Consider the following 24,805-nt stretch of genomic DNA (forward strand, 5'->3'; position numbering starts at 1 on the left):
TGCATCAGTCTTCAGGTTAAAATTTTGGAAATTCGAAAACTCTGAGTAATTTGACTGACTTAAATTTAATTTTATTATTATTTATCGCTGTCATGACTATTTTTTCGCCAACTTTGGCAGTTTATGTAGCAACTTGGCGATATATTTTTAAAAAAAAAAGATCTTCATTGGCACATATGGGTTGTTTTCTTTCTTTTCATTGGAGCTTCACTTGGAAGTATCCTCTCTGGAATTGAATGTTTGTCGTGTTGCTACACGCTTTGAAGAAAGCTATGCAAGCAAACTTGTAAACAAATAAATAGCATGTGTCTCAAAGAAATCGGCATACACACATTTTTTTTGTAATTTGTCTCACTTTTTCCGTAGCCTTAAATATTCATCAACTTTCAAATAAAGTGTTTTCTTCGATATAAACTAATTTTGGCCTTAAAATTTTGAAAACTATTTTGATCTAAGATTTTAATCGGAGTAAATCTTAACTGAAAATGAATTTCTCCTTCATGAATAGATTTTCTATCACGTTCTCAGTCTTTCGACGCCTGTGTAGACGTAAGTATAATTCAATTCTGTTCTGAATCTGAAAAATACTCTTATTTCAATCAACGTAAAACTTTTTAAAGCTGAATTATGTACAACGTCTTTGATTACTTTTCAGGTAGTTGGGTATCTCGGTTATTTTAACAGGAGTCCACTTAAAAGGGGTAGGTGCAGTCGGGGTTCGATTGGCCATGGGGCACGTTGGACTGGTCTCGATAATTTTTAAACTATCAATTTTCTTATTTTAATCTATGACAAACAAATAGCACCTGATCCTACCCCACATTCTTATTCTGAAAAAGTGATGTCATATTTTTTTTTTTTCTTTTTAACAAAAAATGAAAAAAAAAAAAAAAAAAAAATGCTAATTATTGTGCACTAAAAGAACTTACTTTAAGAAAGGAGTTCAATTTTTTATCTTGATGAAAACCATTAAAAAAAAAGGTATAGTTTTCTGAAAATTACTCAGGACTGCTGAAATAACACTTTCTGGAATAAAATTTGTTCAATATAACTGTATAATGTGATTTCATTATAAGATTTGTAGGACCATAGATGCTATTTGTTGGTCATAAAATAAAATATAAAATAAAAATAGTATTAAAATAATTGAGACCGGTCCAACATACCCCATCTCCCCCTAGGTTAGTACAGTATTGGATAAATATTCATCATCAAAATTGTAACAGAAATTGTTATCATAATGCAAATATGGACCAATATTTCCCGAAGCATGTTTATCCACTTCATAAAGTTGTTAAAAAACTAATGAATTGAACATAAAAGGTGATAAGAAATATTTAATGAAACCTGTGCTAGAAAACTACTAAATTTTTTTTTTTCTTTTTTGTTGAGGTAAAATGAAAAGTTGAAGAGCGGACCATAGTGCTCCAACTCCCGCTATTTGCTGTTTTCCGCAATTCTTCTCTTAAATTTCAAAGGAGCTCTCAAACTTCTCTAACCTTCTTGGAACTTATGTTTTATCAAGGATTAAATTACAAAAGATAATGTTAAATCATTTAAAATTTTGTTTATTTATCTTTAGTAAAATATTTATGATCATATTACAAATACAAATACAAAAGCGACGACCAGCAACAGGCTCTGGACCCAGCTAGACTGGTTCTAGTCAATTTACAATCCCCAGTGAAGATCAATGGCCCTCTTACAACTATCTACTCCCTTGCTCATTACCACCTCTTCCGGTAAACTGTTCCAAGGTTCCACTACCCTGCTATAATAATAATTTTTCCTAATATTCATGTTAGCCTGAGATTTAAATAGCTTAAAACAATGACCCCTTGTCCTGTTTTCCGTGCTTAACTTCAGCCCCGTAACATCTTTCATTTTAATAAATTTAAACAACTGAATCATGTCCCCTCGATCTCTTCTTTGCTTAAGACTGTACATTTTTAACCTTCTAAGCCTGGAATCATAGTCTAAGTGAGAAAGTCCATTTATTAGCCTTGTAGCTCACCTTTGAACCCTTTCCAATACATTAATGTCTTTCTTAAGATAAGGAGACCAAAACTGAACAGCATACTCCAAATGAGGTCTTACCAAACTTCTTAAGGACAGAAGAACTTCTTTAGATTTGTTTGAAATAGATCTATTGATAAACCCAAGCATCTTATTGGCCTTGTTACTAGCAATGCTGCACTGTTGGCTAAACTTTAAATCCTGACTTATTAAGACCCCCAGATCAGTAATTTTGTATGCCTGACTAATGACTGAACCTTGCAAATAATAACTTGTACACTTATTTCCATGCCCTAAATGTAGCACTTGACATTTCCTAACATTAACAGCCATACCCCATTTATCAGCCCACTCTATAATATGATCTAGATCCTCTTGCAGCTGATTTGCTTGTTCTTCATTTTCTACAGTCCCCATAACTTTGACATCAAAGTTTGGGGAGGTCAATAAATGGGGAGGTCAATCAATGAATGGGGAGGTCAATAATATTGGTCAATTTTATTTTCTGTTACATTTTAAGAAGAGTTTCCTTGCATAATCCAGTTTGATCCAAGATTCTTTCTCCCTCAAAAAACAATCGTTTGGTATAAACTTTCCTTGAAATTAAGTGGAGACATGAGAAGTAATTTCGAACACTTTGGTTTGAAAAATAAATGTTACTAATGTTATTTTTCATATTTATTTCTATTTTTGAAAGTTTGCTTATCCTTTTCTCATTCACATCTAATCAAATCATTTTCACAGAAATCAATAGTTTTTCCGCCCGGACTCATACTTGTGGAGAATTGAATTCCTCTCATGTTGACCAAAATGTTGTTGTATGTGGGTGGACTACATTTCACAGGCTGGATAAATTTATTGTGCTTCGTGATGCTTATGGATGTACTCAAATAATCTTTAAAGAAAATGTAAGTTATGATATTTTCTTCCCTCCTATTTGATCACGATTTTTGTTATGTCATTGATTTAGGTTGTTTCATCAGTGCCAGAGGACTGGAAGCTGGCTAACATAACGCCGCTCTTCAAGAAAGGGTCTAAAGGTAATGCTGGGAATTATAAACCTGTAAGTCTGACTTCAGTGGCTTGTAAGATTTTAAAACTTTGATCAAAATCAAGATAATGAATTTCTTAGAGACTAATAGTCTGTAGAATGGTTTGTAGTAAGGGTCCAGGAAAGGTACTACTAATTTATTGCATTTCTACTATAAGGTTAGCTTGGCTTTAGATAAGAAAAAGTGTGGATGATTTTTATATTTGGATTTTCAAAAAGCTTTTGATAAGTTACCGCATGTTGCTCTTCTCAGCAAACTAGCTGTTGGAAATAGGAGGAAAAACTTTACTTTGGGTTAGAAATTGGTTGACTGGAAGGAAACAAAGAGTAGTTGTGAGGGGAAATCATTCTAAATGGAGTGACATTTTATGCGGGGTTCTTCAGGGTTCAGTTTTAGGGCCTGTCTCGTTTATTATTTTTATGAATGACATCAATGAAAATATTTCTGGAAGCATGAATTGTTTTGCGGACAGTGTAAAAGTTGTAGGGATTGTAGAAAATGAAGAATAAGTAAAACAGCTTCAAGAGGATTTAAATCATATTACTAAGTAGCATGGGCGCCATATGCAAAGTTGCAAGGGGGGGGGGGGCTCAAATATTTTCTCCGTGGTTTAGCTGGATATTTTCCCTGTGGAAACTGATTTCAGGACAGATTAGGGTCATTAAAATTTGACATTTTTAATAACTTATTCATTAATGGCTGGAGAAGAAATGTTTTTACATTTTTACAAAGAAAAAAGTACTATAAGCAAGGAAGTTTTAATTTCAAAGGGGGAGGGGGCTCTAGCCCCCTCTTGCCCCCCTATATGGGCACCCTTGTTAAGTGGGGTATGGCAGTTAATGTAGGGAAATGTCACTCACATGCTACACTTAGGTCATGGAAATGAGTGTACGAGTTATCGTTTACAGGGTTCAGTCATTTGTCTGGCAGAAAATGTTATTGATCTGTGTATCTTAAAAAATCCTGACTTCACGTTTAGTCAACAGTGCAGCATTGCAAGTAACAAAGCCAACAAAATGCTTGGATTTATCAATAGAGCTATTTCAAACAAATCTAAGAAGGTTCTTCTGCCTTTATAGGAGTTTAGTAAGACCTCATTTGGCATATGCTGTTCAGTTTTGGTCGCCTTATCTGAAAAAAGATATTTCTGTATTGGAAAGTGTTCAGAGAAAGACAATTCGACTAGTAAGGAGACTTTCAAGTTTATAATATGATAGCAGACTTAATGGATTTAATATGTATAGCCTGGAGCAAAGGAGAGTCAGAGGGAACATGATTCAGTTGTTTAAATTTATCAAAATAAAAGATGTTAATGGATTAAATTTTTGCACAGAAAGCAGGACATTGCATTCTTTTAAGCTATTCAATTCTCAGGCTAACCTGGAAATTAGGAAAAGCTACTACTTTAGTAGGATTGTGGGCACTTGGTACAGCTTGCCGGAATAGGTAATGAGCAAGGGGGTGGATAGCTTTAAGAGGGCCATTGATCTTCATTAGGGACTAATAAATTGATTAGGACCAGACTAGCTGGGCCAAGAGCCTGTTGCTAGTCATCACACTTCTATTTGTATTTATTTTGTTCATATAATAGATTTAAGCTCTAATAAATCAAGGTATTCTTAGCTTATTTTAAAACTGTTATCAGGAAATTAAGAAGTGTTTGAAAAAGAATTTGGTGACATAATGAAACTTTCAAATTTTAGATTCTTAAAACATTGCAGAGTGAATAGAATTTATTTAAATAAAATTTGTAATCGGAAAATCAGAGTTTATAAAATTGTTTCTTTTCTCTTTTAATTTATAGTTCTTAATTGTACAGCATTTTTTGTGCATCTTTAGTCATATTATTATCATATGCTTACTTTATAACTATCTAATATATTGTCTGCTCAAATAATTTTTTATGACAATTTCGATATTATCCATGTGCAATAGGTGATTAATGTATGTCCTTTCTTTATTTATTGTGCAAGCTGATATGAAGTAAGGTGCATTTTTACTAGTGATTTCAAAATGATTTATTTTGATACCTATGTTATTCTAAGAATTCTCACAAATGAATTTAGGTTTCTCAGATGAAGGATAGATAGACAACTGTTGTAAAATATATTATAAAAGCTAGTATGTTATACTTTTTATGTTTTACATTGAATATTTTTCATTAGATTTGTTTTGTCCGGGTTCATTATCGGGATTTGTTACTGGTTTGGTAAGTTTCAAGTTCTGACTCCGACTCTTAGAAATTCGACTCCAACTCCTTTATCCCAAAATAAGTCCTACTCCGCAAACATTGGCAGAAATGCATACTTTAAGAGAAAATGACAGATTCCGACTCCAAGTCTTTAGATTAAAAACCTTTGTTTCCCAAATCTGACTCTTTTGTCCCAAAATGAGATTGACTCCGACTCGGCAGTCATGGTTTTTACTGTGAAATAATTATTGTTAATATGATTGGGTTTTATGTTTACTCTAAAGTTTTAATTTATGTATTCAGTTTTTGGGGAGAAATTTGGAGTCCATTATGTTTCTACCCAAAGATATACAAATACAAATACAAATGTGACGACCAGCAACAGGCACCGGGCCCAGCCAGGCTGGTCCTAGTCAATTAATTAGTCCCCAATGAAGATCAATGGCCCTCTTAAAGCTATCCACTCCCTTGCTCATTACCGCCTCTTCCGGTAAGCTATTCCAAGTGCCCACGACCCTGCTAAAGTAGTAGTTTTTCCTGATTTCCAGGTTAGCCTGAGATTTAAATAGCTTAAAACAATGACCCCTTGTCCTGCTTTCCCCGCAAAAATTTAATCCGTTTACATCTTTCATTTTGATAAATTTAAATAACTGAATCATGTCCCCTCTGACTCTCCTTTGCTCCAGGCTATACATGTTAAGCCTATTAAGTCTGGTATCATAATCTAAATCTGAGAGTCCCCTTACTAATTTAGTTACCCTTCTTTGAACCCTTTCCAATACAAAAATATCTTTCTTCAGATAAGGCGACCAAAACTGAACAGCATACTCCAAATGAGGTCTTACTAAACTCCTATATAAAGGCAGAAGAACTTTCTTAGATTTGTTTGAAATAGATCTATTGATGAACCCAAGCATTTTGTTGGCCTTGTTACTAGCAATACTGCACTGTTGACTAAACTTGAAGTCCTGATTTATAAAGACACCCAGATCCATAACATTATCTGACTGATTTATGACTGAACCCTGTAAACGATATCTTATACGCTTATTTCCAAGACCTAAGTGTAGCACTTGACATTTCCCTACATTAACTGCCATACCCCATTTATCTGCCCACTTAGTAATATGATCTAAATCCTCTTGCAGCTGTTTTACTTGTTCTTCATTTTCGACAATCCCCATAACTTTTACATCGTCAGCAAAACAATTCATGCTTCCAGAAATATTTTCATTGATGTCATTCATAAATATAATAAACAAAAGAGGCCCTAAAACTGATCCCTGAGGAACCCCACTTAAAACATCACTCCAATTAGAATGATTTCCTCTCACAACTACTCTTTGCTTCCTACCAGTAAGCCAATTTCTAACCCAAAGTAAAGTTTTTCCTCCTATTCCAATGTCAGCTAACTTGCTGAGAAGAGCAACATGCGGTACCTTGTCAAAAGCTTTTTGAAAATCAATATAAACAACATCCACACATTTTTTGTTATCTAAAGCTGAGGTAACCTTGTCGTAGAAATGCAATAAATTAGTAGTACAGGATTTACCTTTCCTGAAACCATACTGCAAACTAGTCAACAGACTATTAGTCTCTAAGAACATCATGATCTTAATTTTGATCAAAGTTTCGAAAATCTTACAAATCACCGAAGTCAAACTTACAGGTCTATAATTCCCAGCAATACCTTTAGACCCCTTCTTGAAGAGTGGCGTTATCCCAGATAGCATTTTTTGCTTGCAGCAAACTTGCAACAAATTTGCTTTGCAATTCTGCAAACTTGCATCAAATTGGATGAGACAAGTCTGCAAGTCAGATGCAAACGAGATGCAAGCTTATGCAAGCCTTGCTTTCCCCACGAAGTGAACTTGCAGCAAGTTTGTCCTGCAAGTCTTATCAAGTTTGCTGCAAGTTCGTTGCAAACCAGTAGGAAAGTCATTTTTGTGGTATCAAACTTGCTGCAAGTTCAAAGCAACTGAAGCTTTGCTGTGACAAGTTTGCTTCAAACTGAGCTTTGTCATATCAAATTTGCTACCAGTTCATATCAAATTTGCATAGCATTTTTTTGCTTGCAGCAAACTTGCATCAAAATGGATGCGACAAGTCTGCAAGTCTGATGTAAGGCTTGTAGTCCCCACGAACTGAACTTGCAGCAAGTTTGTCCTGTAAATCATATCAAACTGTTGCAGGTTCATTGCAAATTTGCTTGGGTGCATCAAATTCTGAAAAATTTCTGCAAACTAATAGAAAAGTTTGTTGTACCAAATTTTCCAAATTAGTGAATAAGTAGCCATTTTTAACAAAAAGTATTGTGAAACCACTGCAAACTAGAGCATACTTTTATTGTATTCATTGCAGAAATATTTGTAATCGAACAAACTTTATTGCATTAAAAATTTGAATTTATAATACTGCACTCCTTTGAAAAAAATCAGGTCTCAAAATTAGTAGTATTTCTAGTAAACAATTATTTTAGTTTTAGCAATAACTGTAGAAAAATATTTTACACTATAAAAATATAATTAAATTAAACAATGAATATTTATGTTATGCATCCAAGAGAAGTTTGTAATAGTTTGCAATAAGTTAACAGTACCTTTGAGCAGATTCACGAAAATTTGATACAACAAAACTTTTGTTTTCAGAAAATTTGCAGAAATTATAACGCAAAGCTAAACAACTGCTAATTTTATAAAAGTTTTTCTCTAAACAAATTCTCACTTGTTTTTTAATAAAGGATTAAAATCTTTTCAAAATTTTATATCCCAATTTACACAATGTAATACAGTAAAACCTGTGAAGTTGACCGCTTTTTTCAGGCATGGAATTGGCCCTTATCATATAAATCTACCTTTGTAAGTTGACACTTGTTTAAGTTGACAACGAAAGTAATGCACCAAAGGTGATCAACTTATACAGGTTTCACTGTACTAGCTTTATTTACCAATTAAAATTTGAATAGGGCATTTCATTTTTCTTTAACAAAAATTCTCATGCATTCATCGAATGCTGTAAATACAATGTTAATTATATACAGGTGAATGTAAACTTAAACCCAATTTGCAAGTAAATTTGAAGACTTTTTTTTTACTTTATTATTTACTATGTAGGATCTGATTCAGGTGTAAAAGGTTTGCTAATGTGTGATCATACATTAATCTAATTTTATGAAGAACAGTTGATTATCAAGCAGATGAACACAAAACAAATCCCAAATTCAACGTAACATTATATTATTTTTAAATAAATTTGTTTTTGGATATTGAACTGACATTTAGTTCACGGTCTCATAGCGACCTTCTAACAAATTTGAGCACAGGAAGTAAGGTATACGTCAAATTGTACAAGTTGTATTGAATAACATTGAATTGATACAGTAGACTTCTCCAGAAATGTTAATTTTTGCTATTATTTTAATAAAATATACTTGTTAAAATGTATAATTGAAACTAAATTATATGTAGAATAAATTACTAGTAAACTATTTTTTGGATGTTTTTTTTTCTATGATATAAATATATGGCACAAGCATCAATTAAATAAACTTTTACTCTACGGAGACTTTTCAGCTTTGTGGTAACCCTATTCTTAGCAAACACAAAATAAATTTAAATAGACAGTTATAATAAATCAATACAGACTGTTTATTAACAATAATTACAAACAAATTGTCCAACAGTATTTACAGAATATTATAATACATTGATTCTTCACACTTTTCTTCATGTCTTTGTGTCCTAAAATAAAAAAAAAAAAAAGCATTGTAGAAAAATTATAAGTTTTACTTTCATTAAAGAATTCTGCTAACAGTAGTCTTAAAGACAGGCATAAACTATAGTTCCCCAGTTATGAACCCTACTTGCATTAAAGGGGCTACTTGAAAACCACCAATTGCTAATGTTAACTTAAAGAGAAATATATTTTTAATGTTATATTTGCATTTATTTTCAAATCTTTTTTCAATGGAGAGCTTTTGTTACCACACAATTTCTGTTTTCTACTTCTATTAAAAATGATGAAGAATCTTTGCTGGTAAGTTTTATTATTTTTGGAGACGTTTTCACTTTTGAAACATGTTTTTAAAAAAAATTAGCCTTGTATTCTCAAAACTATTTAATGCAAACTAGACCCGTTAATACATTATGGTCCTGTGGCATTAACATAAGCGATCATTTTTACAAGATCAGGAACTGATTAACAGATCCCCAAACTCTGGGCGCAAAGCAGATTAAGCCTTCTAATAGAATGAACAAGTCTCGGCTAATATGAATAGTTTAAAATCCCAGTACCAAAATTTTTCAGATGATAGCATATATAAACAGTGCGAAGCTTCTTTTAGAAGTACATCATATGAAGCAGTGAGAAGCGAAGGGATGTAAGTGGACATATGCAAGTTTTGAATAAAATGACTTTAAAGATAACGTCCTAAGTGGACTAACATTGATTAAAGTCATGCTGTACAGCAGCACGTTAGGGGGGTTAGGGTTGCCAACCTTGGAGAAACAATTTGACAAGCATCTGTAGCAGGGTTGGCAAGATTTTGGACACAACAGTAAAAACCACGGTTTTTACCGTCCTGTCCAAAACTACATTTTTTGAGAAACTATTTTGTGAGAAAATATCAAAAACAGAACAAAATGCATCAAAGTTATGTTTTATATTGAATATTCATTCAATGGTGAACATTCAAGTATAAAAATAAACGTAACTGAATGATACAGCTAATTCTAATCTAGTTACATAGAAGTTGAATTCATCATTAAACATTCCAAATTGTACGTAATTTTTTTTTTTTTTTGTTTCATAATAGTAACCAAACTTTTTGGCATTTATGCACGTGTGCAAAAGAAAGTGTTCAAAATATAGTTTAATAATTGACTGAAATGCAATAAATAGTTACAGAATGTATATTATATTAAAATATGAATTTAAAAAATGCACAAGTTTTAAAATTTTAATGAATGTATTTAATCAATTTATTATTCTTTAATCCATCGTAAAAAAAAAAAAAAATTAAATATCATGTAAAATTTGAACGCAAAAACCATTAAAAAAAATATTCTTTTTTTCCCACCAAAAAATTACATTTAATAACATTTTTCTGAGTTATAAATGGAACTGAAACTAGTTGTCTTGATAGTGCAGTGAATTTCTTTTCATAACTCTACCAACTGTTACTAAGAAAGTTTTTGCAAAATAGAGTTATGGGCAATCTGTTTAAGTAAATTTTTTTTTTAATGAACCTTTCAGAGAAAATACAAATGCTCATTAATTAAAACTTATTATTATTTATGCATGATTAATATTGCAGTAAATATGAGTTGATTTGGTTACACTTTTAGCTTTAGCATATTTTGACAGATTAGTGTATTTTTGGACGGTAAAAACCGCCTGTTCTGTCCGAAATTAGTTTTAGACAGTCCAAAACTCAACCCTGATCTGTGGTGAATTTGAGGAGCAGCTCGGTATTTTGCATAAAATTCAACAAAAAACTAACTTTAAATCTCAAAAACACTTATCTAAAATTATTTTTGAGCTACAATAATCATTTTAAACACTAGCATAAAAATAATTATTTTTTACTTAATAAGACAGTTTTAAGCACTATGTCATGCCGCATGCTTTTGAACGCTCGACTGTGAAATGCGGAACAAAATAACTTTTTTGGCAGAGCTACGGAGTTTTGCAATCTCACTGCCTATATGGAAGTTCAAAATTTAATTCAACTAAAGTATGAAAATAATAATAAAAATTAAGTTTAACATTGATGGAATTGTTGGTGAACATGATGAAAATTATGTATGAAAGAACCTAACCAAGCACCAAGTACCTAACCAAACACCTAAGAGAATAACTAAAAGTAGGTACAGTAAAACCTATGAAGTTGACCACCCTTGTAAGTTTACCACCTGTCTTAAGTTGACTGCTTTTTTCACGCACGGAATTAGCCCTTATCATATAAATCAAACTCTGTAAGTTGACCATTAAAGTTGTGCACTGCAGGTGGTCAACTTACACAGGTTTCACTGTATCAGCAAACTTAAAAAAATTACTAATAATAAAGCTGAAAGTTCCTCTGTCTGTCAGGATCTCTGTGACGAGCATAGCGCCTAGACCGTTCGGCCGGTTTTCATGAAATTTAGCAAAGTTAGTTTGTAGCATGGGGATGTGCACCTCGAAGCGATTTTTCGAAAATTCGATGTGGTTCTTTTTCTATTCCAATTTTTAGAACAAAATTTTCGTAAGATGAACGAGTAAATTACGAAATTATCATAACGTGGAACCGTAACGTGGGCGCAAGCCAATTGGCGAGATACGAAATTATCATAACGTGGAACCGTAACATGAATACAAGTCAACTGGCGAGAAAATTCACCATACATTATTTGTAAATATACAGGCGAACCAAAAGATCTTTTAATTTTTCTATTACAGGCAAAGCCGTGCGGTTACCACTAGTACTGAATATTTCACATTTGTTGAAAATCTTTGATTGAAAGAAGACATACTTTGTTTTGAGCAAAATTTAGAAATGATAGTTTAATAGCATAATCCAGCCTTCACATTCCCCATAAATAGTTTTAAAAAATAATTTGGTGAGTTTTCCTCAAAGTAAAAATCCTGACTTGTCAACACCTACTTGTAGCATTCCCTCACACAAATTGTAGGATTTATTACTTCCAAACAAGCTTAGGTTTGTAAACATGACGGAAATACAATACCGGTTTAAACTAAAAAACTCCAAACGTTCAAATTTGCTTGCGAACAAAAGCTTACTGAAAAAATATACAAATTAAAAACTTGCAATAGCTGTCATAAATCCTGCTGAAATTTTAAATGGGTAATTGGTTGGTCTAAACTTGACAGGAAGTAAAATGAAATGACAAGTTTAAAATCTGATTTTCAATGCATACTCAAAAATTTTTGTGCTTCCCCCCCCCCTTTTCTTTAAAAATTCAAGCTAGCATACATATTTGATAAGCCGAAATGCATTAATTTAGCTTACATGCTAAATGCGATGTATATATAAGATTTTCAAAAAGAGCTAACCTCATATACAAGTGCATGATATTCTTTTTTAATGTTATTTTCACAATTATTTACTATCTAGTCAGTCCAATTAACTTAAAAGTATTTATAATTAATGCACTTATCTAAAAAAAACAATCATTTTTACCTCTATGTGTTTTTTGCCAAACATTAAATACATTTAAGTATTATCTATGCACACCTATTTGACCCCTAAAAGTAAATTGAAAATGAATATTTACCTTGAAAGCAAATAAGAGGGGAAGTAATTATTCTGCTGCTGAACGCTTTATATAAAGCCATTCAATAAAACTTGGGAAATATGATAGGTTGCGGTTACTAAGATATGGTAAACATTTTTGACTAGAGGTGCAAGAGTTTACACTGTGAAAGATTGTTACTAGTCAAAAACCTGACAACCCAGCTTTAAAAAATCCTATTTATGAAGTTTATTAATAAAAATAAAAATGTTGTACTCAAAAACTCACATTATTTCTTGATGCCAGCTGCCATATATTCTTATACACCCTTTGACAAGCAGCTGTAAAAAAAACACAAGAATAAACAACAGGACATGCTATATTTGCTAATACATTTAACCATAGCTCAAAGTAAAGTCAACAAACAAGAATACTATTTTGAAATTGTCGACTAAAATTATTTTATGGAAATATAACTAGTTTTAAAATTGGAGACAAATATTATTAATGGAGCTAATATTTTGAATAATAAAAACAAGTTATTGCTAGAAGCTAAACTAAGTTACAGTTAAGCTATATATTCAATTTAATTTGAATTCCGAAATAAAGCCATTATATTAAACATATGAAATCATCTGACAATCCACAGGCAAAAAAGAAATTATTCAAGCAAACTTTGTTTCGATAAAGGTAAAAAATCCAACAATAATTATCAGAATAATCATTCTGCACAGGTATATTTCAAGCCTCGTGTTAAACACAAAAGTTATGTTTTTCCTTTTTTTTTTTGGTATAGAGATCTCAAAGAAATTTTTTTAAATTTTAAACCATTTCTTTAAAACATCTTCTCAAAATAGTTAACAATAATCAGTGCAAATGTAAATCATGCTGTGCAACAAACATGTCTAGAAAGATGGCATGAAATTTACAGAGCTCATTCATAAAACATTTTCAGTGTCGAAAAGTAGGATATTTTTTTAAAAAAGGAGGAAAAAGTAGAATTAATACTTGATTACAAAAGCAAGAACAAAATCAAAACAATTAAAAAGTGAACACATAAATGTGTCATTATATGTGCACTGCATCGTACTTGAAGTTTTGCCACGAGAAAAGTACATACATTTACAAAAATCAGAATGCCCCGAAAGGAGGTATTAGTCAAAATCCCATATTCAGCAAATTTTAGCTGATGATTTGGCAAATCTGGAGATAAAATTGCAAGTTTTTAAATATCCAAATATTCTTTTTCATTGGTTGTAGGGGGAAAGGGACACATGGGAACAATTTTTTACATTTCTTTATTTTTCAAAAAAATATTATCAATTTCGCAACACCAAAATATCTCCAAGATTAAATAGGTAGCCTTTTCTTTGTGTCATGAACTTTTTAAAAAATGTCTTTAATTGCTTACATGTGCCCTTTTTGACAGTAGAATTTTAACAAATTTAAATATACAATAATAGGTCAGGGCTACAAATTTCTTAAAAATTTTAACATGCCCTGCTTGGTATGTTTGTCAAAAAAAAAAAAACACGTCGGAATAAAAATTTTAAATGCCCAGTTTTTTTTTTTCAATTTCATACTAATAAAAATATTTGAATTTGTCGTATAGCATTAATCAGACAAAAAATTACACCTGATTAGTGATGTAAAATACCTGGGTATTTATTTTTAGGGGTAAATACCCAGGGTATATACCCGGGTAAATACCCAAAGTGGGTATTTACCCGGGTATTTATTTCAAAAATTTATATTCAACTAAAATACTTTTCTGTCTATTCGACTATGTATATATATATAACCAACCATATCGAAACAAATTTTTGCCCAAAAATTGTATTTTGATCACATATTTAAAGAATTATTGTGTGAAACAACTTAGCAATGTAATATGATATTCACATTAAATGTGTTGGATATGCCTGATCAATGTCCCCATCTTTCTTTTTTGTTTTTCACTTTTCAAAGCAAAATTTAAAGTTTTACCAGTACAAATATAAAGTGAGTGACAAACTAAAGCCTCCTAAATACTAAATGCCTATCGTGTTCTCCCTTTTAACATAGTGCAAAATGATCCCAGTAAGCATATTTTCGGTCTTCTGGCTACTGCAAACTATCGAAGGTCGAAAGCATTAGAAATTAAAAGCGGAGAAAACAATTGGTTAACTTCTAAATTTAAATTTTAAGATTAACCAATTAACGATTTGATTTGAATTGTTTGGATCCATCGTCATAGCAACACCATCCATGTATTGCCGTCAGGTAGTAGCGTTGTTTGTGTACCGGCGGAGGATCACTTTTAAACAAATGTGTTAGGCATTAGTATTTAGGAGGCTTTGGACAAACTGATTACAACTCAAAGCCAAAACTAACTAGTAGCATGATATTATGAATATGTGTATATATTATGATGTGCTAGAGCCATTTATGTGACAAAATTAAACTTAAATCCCTTTGCTGTTCCCCATAAAAATAAATTATCCTGCCATCCTATTTAAGTTTTAGAATAGTTCATTCTAAATCCTGACAGTTTTTTTAAATAAGATTTCATTACGCCTTTAATTAAAGAAATTATAATATAAAAATTTTTGTATTTTCATTTTACAGTTTGTTTCAAAAAGAAAATCATCACTTTTTGATACCACCTAAAGTATTTTTTGGCAAAATTCATAATTACTAAGGGATTTACCCTGCCTTCGGATAAATACCCAGAAAAATATTTACCTTCCCACCCGACATCACTTTCACAGGCATGTATTAAAAATAGTTAGAATACATTTTCATCATGAAGTACCAGGGAGCAAATGCAAATGAGCAAGGCAACAGAAAACAATTTTTTTTTTTTTTTTGCTTATTAATGTGAAAACTGTTTCTATATTTGCCACGTTATCACTTAAACAGCAATAAAATAAATAAATAACATCATAGTCTTAATAACTTCTCAGTAAATTCCTCCAAGCATCCCTCATTTTTTTTTCATTTTGGATATGACTAACCTAGATTGTGATTTTGAAATCCTGAAGTTCATCATTGAATTGCTTATACTTGTCCAATTATGACATTGAAAAGAAAGATTCTTTGGTTCACGATATGTTTGTTTCATAATTTCATCAAGTCTTCCAATAAAAAATATTATAAACTGTGTAATACGTATGTATGTATCAGTTTTACTAATTATTTCAAATTTAGATTTTTAAAAAAATTTCAGACTCACTTTTTTGCATTTTTTTGTAAAATACCCTGTTTTTGGGTATTTACCCGGGCCTTGGGTAAATACCCGGGTAAATACCCAAAAAATATTTACCTACCCACTGGGTATTTACCCGATCCACATCACTACACCTGATTCAAGAACTGTTTCAATATAAAACATAAAATAAAAGTCAAAATAAATAGTAGGGGAATACGGGGCAAAGCGAAATGGTTAAGAGATGACAGCTTTTTCAAAATGAACAAATAGGAAATTTGTTTTGAAAATTGCAATATATAAAGAAATAACATTACACATAAAATAAAACTTGCGTTAAAACATTATTTTTTATTATTGGCAGTAAAATTTAGCCTTCGAGAAAAAGTAGAAGTTTTTCCCGTTTTTTTTTTTTTTTTTTCATGGGACAAAGTGAAAAATAAAATATTTTTTATTTGCTTGTGAGAAATTTTTTCGAACAAAATAATGATCAAATAAATAATAATTCACTTAATGAAAAGATAATGAAACAATAAACTAATAAATAAATTAATTTATTAATTGATACAAAGAAAATAAATGAGTGAATAAAATAGAGAGTGAATGCATAAAAAAATAAGTGAAAGAGTGAATTAATAAGTGAATTATTTAATTAAGGAAAAATTAGTTAATTGATGAATACGTAAGTGATTTGGTAAATGACTGAATAAGTAAACGAAATGAATTATTTCACTTTGAGCTGCATGAAATTTTACTAATTATGAAAAATATTAAAAATACAAATGAGCTGAATATTAATTAAATAAATACTGCACAGAATATTCGGAGTTCCCAATTAATATTTCAAATGTTAATTACAAGAACTTTATGATTTAATAACCAAAAATAATTTTCGACTTACAACAAAACATTACAATTTGAGTATGAATTTTGGAAAATTGCTTGTATTATCATATGCTTTGATTTTCAGAGGTATTTTTTTCTTGACTGGAATAGACTATGTAGTATATCACCATAGTACAAAAAAATTGAAACTGTTGCTTTGTAATATTATCACATTCCACTTAATTTTAATGTAAAAGAACATTCTCAGATGGTCAAATGTTAAGTTATCAATTTTGCAAAATTGCAGATAAACAAAGTTTCCCATTAACTATACTTATCGATTTGCTTTTGTTTTAGGAATGATTTTCATTTTATTTGTATGAAGTAATTTACTTTTAATTTAAAGAAAGGATTCAATATGCCAACATAACATAAAAAAAAAAGACTAAGGTACATTTGAGTTAGAATTTGAAACTTTATTTTGGCGTTTTAAAACATCGACAGTCGATCGAATTAAAACATGCGATTTGATAAAAACTGTCAAATAAAACTTGCTACCAACTGTATTTAAGCCATCCTGTATGCATATATTCAAAATTATTCATAAACATCAAGTTTAAACGCTTAACATTGAGCTTGAAACATGTGCTACGCTACAAAGAAATGCTTTGACGCGAATCGTACTAGTAAAAAAATATAAACACCAGTGCATTCTTCTGAATTACAATTTAAAGAAAATTGCATTTGAATAAATATTAAACTGTCAAATACCTTTTCTCTGCTGTTCCAACGTGCAGCTAACTTCGTCAATCCATCATGGCTCCCTGCTTCGTTTGCTTCTCCGTGTTTGGCGCCGAACCGTAGACTATGTACTACCGCGCATGCGCTGGGTGTCCGGATTGAAATAAGTGTCTATCAAACAAGTGTTTGCAAGAGTAGTTTACGGTGGTGCCGCCCAACTTGCTGAAAGTCTGCCGCTAACCAGTCACGTCAAGTTTGACACAACAAGATAATATCAAGAAAAAATCAAACTTGTCGCAAGTGAGCATGCTATCTGGGATGTTAGCCAGCTTCCAGTCCTCTGGCACCGTCCCCGAGTTATAAGAAGCATTGAAAATATTCAAAATAACATCCACTAATTCCTCTGCACATTCAACTAAAATTTTTGGATAAATATTATCTGGTCCCGGAGCTTTAGTTGCTTTAATCTTTTTGAAATGAAATAAAACCTCCTCCCTGGAAAATACAAAATCCTCAAGCTGTATAATAGCTTGTGTCTTGTTAGTGTCAACTGTTGAGATACAGTTATCGTTAAACACACTGGAAAAAAAGTTATTTAGAACATTTGCAATATCCCTATCGTTTTGGATTAAATTTCCATGCTCATCAACCAAAGGCCCAATTTGACTGTTTCGAGCTTTCCCGGAATTAGCGTAAGCAAAAAACCTCTTAGGGTTCCCATCAATGTCATCTGCCAGCCTTTGCTCCAATTCCCTTTTCTGAATCCGTACCAAATACTTAAAATTTCGCCTTGCCTTACCATACTGGAGCCTCTCCGCACTCTGACCAGTTTCTTAAAACTTACGAAAAGTGGCTTGCTTATAATTAAGAGCTTCTTTAGTCTCCCTGGAGAACCACATGGGCCAAATTTTGGTACTAACACCTTTTCTCCTAAATGGAACATAGTCCCCAACGGTTTTAGCAAGTTTATCCTTAAATTCCGTCCACTGCTGATCTACGTCGCTATTTTCCAACCCTGACGAAAAAACCTCTTTCAAGCTCTGCCTAAGTGCAACAAAATCGGTGTTTCTGAAATTGGGCACAAACCTAAAATTATCATCTTTGCACACTTCAAATTTAACCCGGAACCTAATGCTGTTATGATCACTATCTCCAATATGCTCCCCTACACTCAACCCCTGAACAAAACTACCTATGTCACAAAAAACTAGATCCAAAATGGCCTCCTCTCGAGTTCCCTGAGTTACAACTTGATCTAAGAAACAGTCACCAATTACTTTTAAAAATTCCTCTTCTTTGCCATTACCAGGATAAAAATTATTCCAATCAATACCCGGAAAATTGAAATCCCCCATTATGATAACGGATCCCTTACTAGACATGTCACTAATAATACGGTACATCTGTTCATCTTGTCCCTGGTTTGAATTAGGTGGCCTATAAATGTTTCCAAAGCGTAGCTTTATGCCCTTACTGCTCATCAACTCCAGCCAAACCATATCAATATCAGTAGGCTTATCATTTATGACCAATTCATTGCAAATAAAATTGTCTCTAACATAAAATAAAACCCCACCACCTCTTTTACCTACTCTATCCTGTCTGAATAAATTATACCCAGCAATATGTAATAACTCTGCATCAGATTCGGTAGCCCATGTCTCTGTAATTCCGATAACATCCAACTTCTCATCCATAACTATGCTTTTCAATTCATCCATCTTGTTCCTAATACTGCGAGCATTGGTATAGAAAACTTTAAGCATGCCTAAGTTGCTTTTATTTAACACCCTGAAATTTCCTAAATTACAATTGTTAACATTACTACTCTTGTTTGTCACTTTATTTCCATTTCTAGCAATACCCAAAAACATTACATTCTCTCGATACCTGGTGCTTGAACCATGCCCCCCATTCCAACTTAGTTTTTTGACTCCAAAGCCCTTAAAATCAATCCACTAACCATTTTGACCCCTGTAGAGCTCAGATGCAGGCCATCCCTAGCAATCCAATCCCGTTTACAGTGACTCCATACATCAATGAACCTGATACTGCGCTTTTCGCAAATTGACTTCAGTAGCAAGTTCATACACCTCGCACGTTGATTTAGCCAGCTCCTATGCACTCCATACCTGGGAAGCAAACCAACCACTTGGACATTCGTCGAAAAGCTGGTTGCTTTATCCAACAGGGATTCCCATTCCCTAGAAAACTCCTCATTTTTACTGTGGCCTACATCATTTGTTCCCACCCACAAAGTAACCATGTCCTCCTTATTCAATACTCCCTTCTTTTCAGCAACCATATTAACGTCTTTTACCCGAGCCCCTGGTAAACAACACCTAGCCACCTTACGCTTTACTCTCCCAACTGTGTTACCCACCTCCCTTACCATAGAGTCCCCCAAAATTACACCCTTAGTTTCCCAATCTAACTCCTCATTTGAAACTTCCCCCTGAATCTCTGGAACATTTATACCCTCTACAACTGGCTTACACCCTAATGCTAACTGGGCTTCCAAAACTAGCATCTTAAGTCTTAAGTCTGAGAGTTCAGCACATTTAGTGCAAATATAATCCTCTTCAAAAACAGACTCATTTTCCCCCTTATACAGGCAGAACATATGACATAAATCACAAGAGATCCACCTGTCCCCCTTCCCACTCTTTACCTCTTTCATAATGCATATAACACCCATTTCTACTCAGTGAATATGTTCCAAAAGGCAAAACAGTAAGATAAAAATGCAAAAAAACACAGAATAAATACTAAAAACAGCAGTAAATAAACAGAGTTGCTACACCCAATAAAGCACACAAGATCAAAAACCAGGAGATCACCACATGTTAGGCTTAGCTCCAGAAAATGCAAAAACACTTCAAGAATACAATAACAGCAAAAATGAGCCCCCAAAACACAATAAAACTAAATTACATGATAAAGTGAAGTAAAAAAACCTAAAACTAGACAGTAATAATGAAAAATTATAGTAAAAAAACACTTATCAAATTAGCAGCAAAAAACACTCCCTGCATCACAGGCGCCCTCTAGCGGCCGAAAATATTTTCAGACATTTTTTGTTTTTTTCCAACAATAAAAATTATTTCTTTAAGTTGACATTTTATTGTTTTTATTCATTTTTCTAAAAACATTAATTTATTTTAAAAATTATTTTTTGGCAACAGAGGAAAAACAAAATGATTTTACATGAAATACACCGCCAGCTCAGTCAATTTCAGCCGAGGACTGCAGTTTTGTGCTTGTTGATACAGTGTGTTTATTTTAATGAGCTTATTAATTTTTTTTTTTTCTTTTTGAAGGCAGTTTTTTTTTTTTTTTTTTTTTTAATTTATATATATAGAGAAAAATGTATTAGCTGCTTTGCTTAAAAGGTGCTGCTACTTATTTGTTCGTTTCTCTATCTTTTACTCATCTAATTCTTTAGATGAGCAAGGCATATTTTATTTCTAGATATCAGCTTCAAATATTAAAAAATAACATTTGAAATAATTAGCTAATTTTGAGAACATTGATCAGATACTAGAAAGTCAATATTGGTATATGGGAAAGTAGGCTCATTTAGTGCTGAATGGAACTCGGAACTTCTTGTTTACTTAATATTTTACTCAAGCTTTTACCTTCAGTTAACAAGATGAGCCTCACTATGTTTGCAAACTCTCGCTGGTCTGCTAAGTTAATTTTAACTATCAATGTGAAGGACATCTATATCTCCAGTTCAATTATGGCTATTCCAAACTGATGATCTCTAATAAAAATAAAACTGCTATATGATTGTCATAATCAGGCTGTGGGTCCATGCTTGTAGTCCTGCCTTAGTCCTAACTCAGAGGTGGCCCCCCCCCCCCCTCTCTTAGGGCAAGGGTGCACCTTCTCAATATTGCAGAGATCTCCCACCCCAAAGAAAAGCAAGAGCACCCCCCTTAATGAGAAAAAAGCCCCTCAACACCCCCCTAAAAATTTCAATGGTACAATCTTTGCCATGACCCCCCCCCCCCCCCAGGTGGGCACCTCTGCCTAACTTGAGGCGCAGCAACTAACAACTTAATATCACCTGCCATTTTAAAGCATTTTTATTGTATTTATTTTTTTCAGGATAATTTAGCTCGTAAATTTTTAAAATCATTACCTCTTGAATCAGTTGTGCAAGTTAAAGGAGTTGTTCAGAAACGGCCACCTAAGGACATAAATAAAGTATGTATTTTTTGATTTTTTAAGCTGTAACTTTTCTCATTGAGGTATTGAGAAGCAAAGGGATGTAAGTGGTAACATATGGAGCTCATACGGGGGAGGGGGGACAGAGAGGGAAACTGCCCCCTCACTTCCAAAATGTAAAGGGGCCTTGCCCCCTTACTTTTCATTTCAGAGTTAAAAGTTAATGATCGAATGAAAAATAATTTTTTATGGGGTTGATTAATGTATTTTACGAAAGTAAAATTTCAAAACTCCAAATTAATGATTTTTTTTTTCCATAAGAATGGAACTTTAAACTGGATGGAGAAATTCGACGGCGGCCATCGGTCCCAATTTTTGATGCCATATTTCATATTTTAATAAGTTATGAAATCAGTAATATTAAAAACCTGTAATATAGCCTAATTTTACAAAATAAAAAAATCAGCTTCAGGGCCCATGCCTCCCCCCTCCCACTTTTTTGGTGCACCAGCCATCTACAATGTCAAAATTAAAAATTTGGAGATGACCAGTACAAATGGTAGGTAAACCTCTCCTCTGTTTTCAGGCAAAAGTACTAGTAGCCTTAGTAGGTGCTGTTATACAGGATGACTTAGTTATACAGAATAAGAGAACCTAAGGTCCTAGATAGGCTTTCATTGAAAGCCTATCTAGGACCTTATTTGAAAAGTGTTTTACTCAAAACTTGAAGATGTCCACTTGCATCCCTTTGCTTCTCACTGCCTCAATCCCTTTTTTTTCTCTTGTGCTCTTTATGAGATGTAAATGAAATTAATTTTCAATTTAGAGAAGAAAAAATCTTGATCATGCTAACCAGGAAACATCACGATCAAGGAAATTCAAAAAAATTCCAAATTGGTGGCATTCGAAAGAGCACTAGGAAAACATGTTTATGGCACTGAAACTACATGCCCTCGTGACCACGTTATCGAAATATGATGTCTTAAAAATTGCCGAAATTTTTAGTAAAGTCGCCAAATTTAGCGAGTTTTGTTCAGAAATGGAAGGTACGGCGCGAATTCAACATCTGCATCTGACAAGACATTTATTTCACTTCCATATTTGGTCACCACCAAAGCGCGTGAGAAATATCGCATTAATTCTTTACTCGGGGTGACTACCATGGCACGGGGTGTCGTGGCACAGACTGCGGCATTGAAATTTTTAGGGGCTTGTGTTTCCGGGATATTAACGTGCAACTGTATAGGGGAAAACGCCACAGCCCGAAATATTTGTTTTATTTTATTGTAAAAACAATGGAATTTTTTGTTATTCTTAAGACTGTCTGTTAAAAAACTGATGTTTAAAACTTTTATGCTTCTGCGGGTGAAATATTTCCACTGAAAGAGTTTATTCGATGATGAAACTGTTTAAAAAAAAATATGATAACCGTAGAGAAACGGTAAACACACTTTAAAGTCTTTTTTTTTTGAAAAGTCGTAAATCTGAAGTCTTCAACAGTATCTAAATACGAAGAAAACGACATTCTTAAAAATTTCAAACCATGTTCTCAAATTAAAAAAAAAAAAACGATTTCTGTCAGTTATTTCCAGTGTGTTTTTCGTTATGTGTATCGTTTTCAAGTTATGTGTAAACTCTCTAACAAGTCAAATTAAAAAAAAACTGTATTAATTTTTATTTTGCTTGTATTTGAATTCCCTTTTAACGTGAAGCATAATTGGTAAAAGTGACTTCAGTATTTTTAAAAATGACTAAATAACATGCAATATTATGTGCATTTACGTTATAGCGACTTTCAATTGCAGTGACAGACTTTTTCGAACTACAGGGGTTGTTGTAATGAACGTCGACTATAAAATTTTTGATAAGAATCTGTTATGAAGTAATTTCTGACATCGTTAGTTTTGCTGTGCAAATTTTTGACATTTACTATCCGTTGTTTTCTTTTTTTTTAATTATTATTTTTTTCGATTTTAAATTAAAAATTAAACATTTTCGCTAGCAGTCAGACAATAAAACTTCATGAATGATAATAACTTTTGAAAAAATAAATAAGAGCTGGGATACTGCAATCCATGATCATGTTCTTTCAACATCAAAAACTATCCATTTTATTTTCAATATATAAGCTTTAATAAGCATGTTTTTTTTTTTACTTATTCATATTAATTCTCGTACATAATTATCAATTACTTACAACACATTTCATTACAAGAGTACAAACTTAAATTAGTTAAGAAAAACACACTTGAAATGCACTTAAATTCTGAAATGCATTATTATCACGATTACAATGTTAAATCCTACGTTCAATTTCGTTACAAAGTTGTAGCTCCTCTGGATAAAGCTCTCTAGTTTCCATTTCACAGGCTTCATAGTTACTTTTTAATTTTACCCACACAAGTAAAGGGTTAATTCAAAACATCGTTTACGCGCTTTGCAGATGACTAGGAATGGAAATGAGAGTCTTGCTAGACGCAGGCGATGAAATCACGTGGTATTTTCCATTTCTTGCCAAGTCTTTAAATTTGGCGAATTTTTGTAAGATTTCGACAGACTTTGACCCCCCATATCTCAAAAACAGAAGGACGAGGGCACACAATATTTGGGTCAAATTTTTTTCTAAAGATACTTTTTCGAATGCGACCATTTTAAACTTTTTTCATAATTACTGAACTCGTGATGTTTCCTGGTAAGGAAAGCATTTCAGAGAATTTTTATTGTGAAATCTAATTGGTTCTTTTTTTTTTCTCTTGTTACAAAAAATTGTTGATTACAGTATGAATTAGTTTGTTGCTTTAATTTAATATAATTACAATATTTATTTGTTAATGTGTAGATGCAGTATTAACTATTGTTTTATTGCTTAAAATTTTAATTAACTTTATATATGTGTTTTTTTTAATGAAAAATAGGGAATGTCTACTGGAGAAATAGAAGTGAAAGCAGAAGAAATTCAACTTTTAAATTCCAGTCTGCCCAAATTGCCGATTGTGGCAAAGGATCAGAGCAAGGTGCTTTTCATTAGTATATTCAAGCTTTTTTATCCATACACAATTATACTGACTGTGAAAATTTAAATTTAGACATTAAGATCACTTGCAATTTTTCGACTTCTATGCATCTACATTTATAATGTTCCTAACACTTACGATTCTGTCTCTCTCTAATAGTTTCTTGATTAAAATATAGTTAATTTAATGCTTGTTTGTACTTGTTCTGTATTGTTGAGAAATGCACCTATAAAATTAACCTGTGATAACAATCTGGAATAAAAGTTGACATTTTATACCACATATTTCTCTCTAAAAATTTAAGGCATTCTAATAAGGTTTAAATTCTGAAAGTTTACCCTCTTTCAGACAACTATCCCCCCTCTCCCCTCTTA

General features: G+C 32.4%; 1 protein-coding gene across 1 annotated transcript in view; it reads left to right on the forward strand.

Annotated features, from left to right (window-relative positions):
- Positions 1-285: 285 nt before the first annotated feature.
- LOC129234605 (aspartate--tRNA ligase, mitochondrial-like) overlaps positions 286-24,805 on the forward strand; it is a gene marked incomplete in the record, with an annotated part of 32,952 nt that continues 8,432 nt past the window's right edge. The window contains 3 exon segments of the mRNA XM_054868633.1: positions 286-549; positions 2,761-2,924; positions 21,358-21,456. Coding sequence (XP_054724608.1) covers positions 486-549; positions 2,761-2,924; positions 21,358-21,456 — 327 coding nt within the window.

This window comes from Uloborus diversus, chromosome 1 (genome assembly GCF_026930045.1).
Source record: "Uloborus diversus isolate 005 chromosome 1, Udiv.v.3.1, whole genome shotgun sequence".
Lineage (NCBI taxonomy): Eukaryota > Metazoa > Arthropoda > Arachnida > Araneae > Uloboridae > Uloborus > Uloborus diversus.